The sequence below is a fragment of the Hermetia illucens genome, chromosome 5 (genome assembly GCF_905115235.1).
Source record: "Hermetia illucens chromosome 5, iHerIll2.2.curated.20191125, whole genome shotgun sequence".
Classification (NCBI taxonomy): Eukaryota; Metazoa; Arthropoda; class Insecta; order Diptera; family Stratiomyidae; genus Hermetia; species Hermetia illucens.
The window spans coordinates 31,068,809-31,077,449 of record NC_051853.1 but is presented as its reverse complement, the minus strand read 5'-3'; the positions used below and the strand labels follow the sequence as shown (position 1 = coordinate 31,077,449).

The 8,641-nt window shown below is 41.4% G+C and overlaps 1 protein-coding gene across 1 annotated transcript; it reads right to left on the bottom strand.

Annotated features, from left to right (window-relative positions):
- Positions 1–1,079: 1,079 nt before the first annotated feature.
- LOC119657137 (cytochrome P450 CYP12A2-like) lies at positions 1,080–7,881 on the bottom strand. Its single transcript, XM_038063909.1, has 6 exons — positions 7,591–7,881; positions 2,853–2,961; positions 2,505–2,751; positions 2,318–2,434; positions 1,777–2,212; positions 1,080–1,689 (listed from the first exon to the last, which is right to left on the bottom strand). The coding sequence occupies exons 1-6, from the start codon at positions 7,684–7,686 to the stop codon at positions 1,111–1,113; spliced, it is 1,584 nt and encodes a 527-aa protein (XP_037919837.1). The 5' UTR covers positions 7,687–7,881; the 3' UTR covers positions 1,080–1,110.
- Positions 7,882–8,641: the final 760 nt, after the last annotated feature.

Below are 8,641 nucleotides of genomic sequence, written 5' to 3'. Positions count from 1 at the left end.
TCAAGACCATTCGACATCAACAACGGTCTACGACAAGGGGACGCCCTATCATGCGTCCTTTTTAACCTGGCCCTCGAGAAAGTGATCCGTGATGCCGAGGTAAATGCGGTAAATGCTGACGATATCGACATCATGGGAAGAACGACCCGAGACGTACAAGCTGCCTTCATCCATATCGAGCTGGCGGCGCGAGATTTTGGGCTGCACATCAATGAAGGCAAGGCAAAGTATATGGTGGCAACGTCAGCACCAAGAACCAACCAACCAGGAACATCAAACCGCACTGGTCAAACGGGAAGAATAAAGATAGGAGACTACAACTTTGAGACCGTTGATAATTTCTCCTATCTAGGGTCGAAAATCACAACCGATAACAGCTACGATGATGAAATCTGCGCACGGTTGTTGGCAGCCAACAGAGCCTATTTTAGCTTACAAACTGTACGTCTCAGCATAGGGTCAAAGCTCTTACTGTACAAGACAATGATCTTACCAGTCCTCATGTATTCCTCGGAAACTTGGGTTCTTAGCAAGAAAAATTGCGAACTCTCGGCCGCGTTCGAGAGAAGAATCATTCGAAGAATTTTGGGCCACTACATGAGGATGGACGATTCCGTAGCCTACATAACGACGAAATCTATGAGCGATACTATGACCTTGTGGTTGTGGATAAAATCCGGCTCAATAGGTTACGGTGGGCGGGTCACTTAATCCGTATAGATGATATCTATGGTAGAAAAAGAAGGCGAGGCAGACCCTGCCTGAGATAGGGCGATGGCGTAGGTCAGGACGCCAGACAGCTTTTAGGGATATCGAATTGGTGGACCTCGGCGCAAAACCGGGATGTCTGGAGTTCTTTATTAAGGCAGGCCTAGACCGGATACCGATTGTTGCACTGTTGACGATGATGAAAATTGATTCTCATAGATTTGCTACGTGGGAACGCAGTCTTTGAATGGTATATATATAAGACAATTAACCGGGGACTGAAAAGAAAGGTTCTGGAGTAGTTTCAAATTCTTCCCATGTATCACTAATGGCTGTAGGAATAGATGTCAATGAAATTTACGGAGTTGGTTACAGATAGTTTTTCCAATCTGAATCTATTCTTTAATCTGAAATATCTTTGAAAGTAAATAATAATTTGTCAACTGGTACTTTGAGAGATGTAAACTTGAATTTCAAGTCTGGATGATGCCACTCAACCCGAAAATTCCGTAGGATTCGTGCTACAAGTGTTTCTATCTCCATCTCCGCGAATCGCTTTCCGACGCACATACGAGGTCCGAATCCAAAGGGCAAGAAAATAAATGGATGTGCTGATTTCGCAGGTGCCGGGACGCCATCCTTCTTTAACCATCGCTCTGGTTCAAATTTTTCTGCGTTTGGAAAATATTTATCATCAATTTGCAACCGGTTTACTCCCATTGCTACTGTTGTTCCCTTTGGAATTTGGTACCCTTGAAGTACTATATTCTGACTAGTGGTTCGAATATGTCCAGCTATGATAGGGAGCATCCTTAGACTTTCCTTAAGACATGCTCGAAGATAGGGAAAGTGCTTCATGTTTTCAACTGTTAATAAAGAATCCTTCGTAGGAAGTTTTGTCATAATTTCTTGACGAAGAATTTCCTGCTTCTCTGGATTTTTGGCGAGCAAGTACAGAAGGCATGTTGTTGTTGAAGAGGTCTGTAAAAAAGATTGAATTAGTGCATTGTACTGTAAGGTTCAACTCGGTTCTATCAATATTAGCAATTGCAAATAACTGGTGCTTACTGTCTCCACTCCTCCGAAAAGCATATCCACCGCCATTACTTTTGCGAGAGATGGATCGATTTGAAGTAGTTTCTCGAGTACGCTCTCGTCATCATTTCTGGAGCTTTCTCGCTTATTGTTGAATTTTTCTCTGGCTTCATCAATAATCTCGCAACTGACATTCGTGACAACATCAAGAGCCTCTATCATTTGTTTGAACTTTGGTGTACTGATGAAGCGCCAGAGGGAAGGCTTGAATTCTAATTCGAACATAAGCCTGAAAGAATCTTTGGAAGCTTGAATTAATTTGGCACTTCTTTTATTATAGTTATCGTTAAGCAATTCAAGACGTGTATCCAGGGCAATCACCGCTACTGATTCCAATGCCCATTTGTTGAGTTCATGTTCGAAGTTTTCTGGCGCTTCCTTCGTTTTTGGATCACGAATCTGATGTATTCTAGAGAAAAGAACAGTTGTTTGTATCTTACGCAACTGAATATGCATTGAGTAACAGTCGTTTAGTAATGCCTCGAGGATTCTGCACTATTAAAATCGTATTTACCTCTTCACAAAGTCCATTGCGACTGCATCTACCTTCGGGATGTATACCATGGTATTTCTGGGTTGCATCATGGTTGGATTAACTGCTGACCGAAAGTCGCCCCATTCTTTACCCTGACTGAAAAGGCAACGATAAAAGTAACAAATTTCATTTTGATCGTATGTGTCCAGGAAGTAATCTGTCTTACACATTTACTAATCCTGAATGTTTCCCGTATATGTCAGGACGCATTTTGGTTCTGTAATATGTCATAGTCTTCAACTCCGATCTTGCGGGCCATTGTCCTTCAGTTCGGAAAACTGTTTGAAAATCTTCAGGTTTGTGGGTTGTAACGAACTCCAAACTACCAAATAATGAAGGGAATTTGAAGAGGTCTCCATATTCTTGTCGGTATATTTTTGTAATCTCATCAAAGTCTTTGGCAAAACATTTTCCTAGAGGAGGCGAAGAATTTTTATTTTAGAATTTTGAAAATGAATTTGTCGAAGCCTAGTCAAGGAGGATATTTTGTTGAAAACTATCAAAAAAATCATACCACCGGGTAAAGCATTTTTCAAAAAAGTGAACGCCGATGGTCCAGGAATTTCAGAGTAAGGTAATGCGGTTTCGTATTTATTTCCAAATTTGTTTGCTGTGATATCGATCTGAAAAATAGAGTTAAGACATCTATATGTATATCTAGATTCATTATTTAGAATTTGAATGAAATTTTGGCGAATTGTACGATTATATTTTATTTTGTTTGTCGCTTTTGAGGTTTTGTATAAAACCAAATCTGATTAAAATCGATTCACTGTCTGTCTGTCACACGCACTTTTCTCCAAGACGGTTAACCGATCGGAACGAAATTTGGGGGACAGATGGGAGCTATGAAATCCTACGCATACAGCGAGTGACTTAAATTTAGGTGGAGTTTGAAGGAGGGTCCCCATCCATACAAGGGTGGATTAAAAAAAATGTTCATCAGATATAGTCGTGTAGGGTATCAAATATGCATCAAAAGTCTCAATTAGTACTTTCTGAATCTGATATTAGTTTTGACGTGAACTGTAAAGTGCGCGAGTAAGGAGTCAAAATGTATACACTTAAAGTGAGACATGACTCATTTTCGGAAACTACCCAACCCAAAAATCCGAAAATTAATTCAAAATCAGGATGGTGCGCTTAGATGAAATCTAGGCGTCAAAATATGTTTCATTCCGATATCTATTCAAACTCTTAGAAATTGACTAAAAAACCCCCGCTTAAATTCATTCTAGGACTTCCAGCAGCATAGAGGACAGTATTGCGTACTGTCGTGCTAAATTTCATGGAAATCTGGTCATCAACGCCAAAGTTATAGCAGTTCAAACTTAGCAATTGCGCGAAAATATTCTGCTTCCAAATCCATGCAAATAAGATGCTGACGTCATAATAATTAACGAGAATAATTGACATTCGGGTGAAATATCAAAATTCCATTCATGTGTAAATACAAAACCTTATTAAAATCGGTTTACTGTCTGTCTGTCACTCTGTCTGTCTGTCTTTTTTTTTTGAGGAGGTGGAAATCTTCAAAAGACTCTGGCCTGGGCACGCCAGAGTGTGGGATTTGTACCCACTAAAAGCACCCCCGTCTCCCCCCCACCCCGTGGAACCACCTTTAGGTATTACATCACGGGGCGGAGTTAGCTTACTTTAGCTAGGTCTCCTTACGTCTTCCCGCGGGGTTCGTAACCGCGCCTTCCTCGTTTCTTCTGCTTTTCGCAGTTTCTCCTGGATTACTGCGATCATGGAATTGATCGCATCCCAGTCTTCCTGGCAAGCTACCATTCTCCGGACAAAATTTTCCGGTGATAGCACTTCACCTAGAGTTTCCTCTAGGTTCCTTCTTTCTTCCACGAACCTAGGACATTGGAAGAATACGTGCGCTGGGTCCTCTGGGACCCCGTCGCAGTTTGGACAATTAGGCGAGGTTTCCAATTTAAACCTGTACAGGTATTGACGATATCCTTCATGGCCGGTGAAAAACTGGGTGAGATTGTAATTGATCTCCCCATGCTTTCTCTCCAGCCACTCCCTGATGGAAGGGATCAACCTGTAAGTCCAACGACCCTTTTCTGACTGGTCCTATCGCTGTTGCCATCTGCTTATGGATCTCTCTCTTTCGGCTTTTTTCACCTGCGATAAGGGAGAGATGGACTTGGTGTTATAAATGTTCATCATTTCGGTTGCCAGGATGTCAATTGGCTTCATTCCCGAGATGACGAACGCTGCATCGTCTGAGACGGTCCTGAAGGCCGAACACACCCTTAAGGCTGTTCTTCTGTAGACCGAACTCAGTTTATATGCATTGCCTAAAACTGCAGCGCGTTGCCCCAAACTGGGACTGCATACAGCATGATAGCACTCACCACCCTGGCTATGAGCAGCCTGCAAGCATGCCGCGGTCCTCCTACGTTCGGCATCATCTTTGCCAGAGCAATACTCGTGGTGGATGCTTTTTTACAAGTATGCTCTATGTGCTGCTTAAAATTGAGTTTTCCGTCTATCATCACCCCCAAGTATTTGATGGCAGGCTTGGAAGTGATGATACGATTCCCAATTCTAATACAGGCGTAATTTCTCTTGCGGCGCTTAGTGATGAGGACCGCTTCCGTCTTTTCCTCCGCGAGTGCCAGTCCAGCACTCTCTAGCCAAGCCTTAACAACACTGATTGCTTCGCTTGAGTACAACTCAGCATCCTCGAGATGCTTTGCGACCACAACCAGTGCTATGTCATCGGCGTAACCCACCACCGTGGCCTCCTCCGGAACCGGAAGGTTAAGCACATCATTGTACATGATGTTCTACAGTACTGGGCCCAGCACAGAGCCCTGTGGGACACCCGCGGAGACAACGTACTCCTTGGGTCCATCATCGGTATTATACCACAATGTTCGCTCATGCAAGTAGCTATCTATAATAGCGGCGAGGTAGGTGGGAACATCAATCGTCGCCAGAGACTTCCGTTGGCCGAGTTGGATGCATTTCTCACATCCAGGGTGACCACCACACAATATTTGCTGGTACAGCCCCTTCCGTGAATTGCATTTTCGGCCAAGCCAGTAACCATTTTGATGGCATCAATAGTTGATCTGGCTTTACGGAACCCATACTGCCTATCTGAGAGGCTCCCTTGGCTCTCGACGACTGGGAGTAGTCAATTATAAATAACCCGCTCCAACGTTTTCCCCATAGTGTCTAGAAGACATATGGGTGTATAGGAGGACGGTTCCCCTGTCTGTCTGTCTCAGTCTGTCTGGCTGTCTGTCTGTCACACGCATTTTTCTCGGAGATGATTATAGCGATTGACACCAAATTTGGTAGATATATGGGAACTGTGATCGCTCACGCATACAGTGAATTACACCCTTTTACGTCGAATTTAAGGGGGGGTCGCCATATATGTAAAAGGGGGTGTAAATTTTCTTTTCATCAAATATAGTCATATGGAGGGGATCAAATTAAAGGTCTCGATTAGTACTTTTCGAAGCCGGTCTTAGTTTTGACATTTGTTGGAAAGGTGGGAAGTGCGGGGGGTTGAAAGTGATCACTTTTTTAAGGGGGCCATTCTCAGAAACTACCCAACCTAAAAATCTGAAAAAAATCAGGAGGCTACCACTATATGGTGCCTGGGCTCTGAAATACCTTCCATACCGATATCTGTTCAAATAAAGTTAATAATAGTATATTACTGTAATTTTTAGTAATTCGCTGCAAAACCCCCCTCAAGTTCATCCTAGGACCACGAAATTGCGGTGATGTAGGCTATAATGTAGAGCATGACCTTACCAAGTTTGATGGAAATCGCACTATTACTAACAAAGTCATAATACGTCAAAGTTGTTGCTTCTTTGAAAATTGAAGACTATGAATGTCAGTATCACCCGAAAGTGGATACTCTCACATAATATATGGATATATTACGTGCTACCTACTAAGAAATACACAAAACCTTTCGTACCTGAAGCGTCTAGCTTCCGGTTTCCCGACTTGTTTGTATTTGTTGTGGATTAAAATTGATAGACCAGTAGCTTACTCCAAACTACAATTTTATTTTATTATGTATATATATATTTCGGGGGCAAGTTACTGCTTTCATCAGTACAAAGCTAGCTGTGGATTAAGTTCTTCGCATTAGCTAATAATATTAAATTCCGAGTGTGAATCGTATGAGGTTGACTGTTATCAATGCAGTGTTTTCCCTCGCATGTCAATTATTGTCGTTCATTATAACGTCAGGATCTTCTTTGCATGGCTTTAGAAGCAAAAAATTCGAACTATTAAAAGTTTGGCGTTAATTGCCGGATTTCCATGAAATTGCATGTGTATACCATTGCCCTCTATGCTGGTATGAAATTTGTTAATCCCAGGAAGGGGGGAGGGGGTTTCAGGACATTTTAAAAGTTGGTAATATACTATAAGTTAGTTTATTTGAGCAGATATCGGAATGGGACATATTTTCAGGCCTAGATTTCATCTAAGCGCACCTTTCTACTCTTTATTCGGATTGTGGGGTTGAGTAGTTTCCGAAAATGAGTCCTGTCTCGCCTTAAGCGTGTGCATTTTGACTCTTTACTCGCGCACTATGCAATTCAACTAATGTCAGATTCGCAAAGTACTAATTGATGATGAAGATGAAGAAACATTTTATATGTATGGGGAGCCCTCCTTTAAATTGCACGTAAATATATGTCACCCACTGTATGCGTGGGATTTCATAGTTCCCATATGTTCACCAAATTTCGTACGAATTGGTTTAGCCTTTTTGGAGAAAAGTACGTATGATAGATAGACAGACAGACCATGAATCGATTTTTCGGATCCGACACACGGGATGACCCCCCTAACGTTCATATTCGTAGTTGGATTTAAATGAGTATGTGTAAAGAGGACATTCAAAAGATAAGGTCTTTGTAACTGGAATGGTTGGTGAACTTATCTACGTGTGTGCACGAAATGTGACCTCAACAAGCTGATAAAACTGATTACACTAAAAACACAAGGACATATGTAAAAATAATAGTATTGAATAAGCACTTTGGCGTTGTCTAGAAAATATTATTTGTGAAACCGACTGAAGTATCTTTTTTCCATGGTATTTTACATCAACATTTGGCAAGCTTATCAATCAGTGTTCACTTTCATTCAAGTTCGAAGGGCACCATTTCAAGTTCATGATTTTAAATTTAGTTGGGGTCTCGTGTGTTATGTTGTGTGTAAAGCACTAAAATATTGTCACATCAACTTACACTATTGGCATGAACTTGGGTTGAGAATAACCGCGGAGCTGCATTTTGACAACGGATGCTGATTACTTGCAATTTGCAGCTTGGTCTTAGAAACATTTTGAGTACCACACTTGAAACTACACAAATTTTATCCTTTTGTGGTTACATTCAAATAAACACTTTGCGAGTATTGCAAAAAATCACCGGAGTTTCGATGCTCTCAGATAGATTTTCTTCGACAGCAATATTACGTTTGTGAACAGTTGAATGGAATAATAGAATAATGGCCAAAACCTTGAGGGGTGATTGAAATCTTATCAGCTATTCTAATATTCTGTTTCTTCGAAAGCTTTTGGCAGCTATGTGTACATAGCATACATAGACATGTACAATTTTCTGGGATTGCTTGATTTGGTAAGTGGTCATAAATCTAGAGGAGCATCAACTATTAAGTGGTTTCAACGGTTCATCTATGTTGTGCTGAAATATTACTCTGATTTGCAATTGCCCCAGAAGGGGTCTGTTAGAGATAATTCCAGTGAACCATGTGGATAAATTGAAACGTCATAACTGGTAATAATTGCTTGTTATTTTTAAGGTTTCGTGTAAACACAAAACCTTATTAAAATCGGTTTACTGTCTGTCTGTCTTTCCGTCTGTCTCTCTGTCTGTCCGTCTGTCTCTCTGTCTGTCCGTCAAACGCATTTTTTTCGGAGACGGTTGTAGCGATTGAGACCAAATTTGGTAGAAAGTTGGGAACTGTGAACGCTCACGTATGTAGTGAGTTACATCCTTTTACGTCAAATTTAAGGGGGGGGGGGGTTCCAATACATGCAAAAGAGGAGTGTAAATTTTTTTTCATCAAATATAGCCGTGTGGGGTATCAAATGAAAGGTCTCGATAAGTACTTTTCGAACCCGGTCTTAGTTTTGGCATTTGTTAGAAAGGTGGGGAGTGCGGGGAGTTGAAATTGATCATTTTTTTAACGATCCCTTTCTCAGAAACTACCCAACCGAAAAATCTGAAAAAAATCAGGGGGCTGCAACTATATGGTGCCTAGGTTCCGAAATAC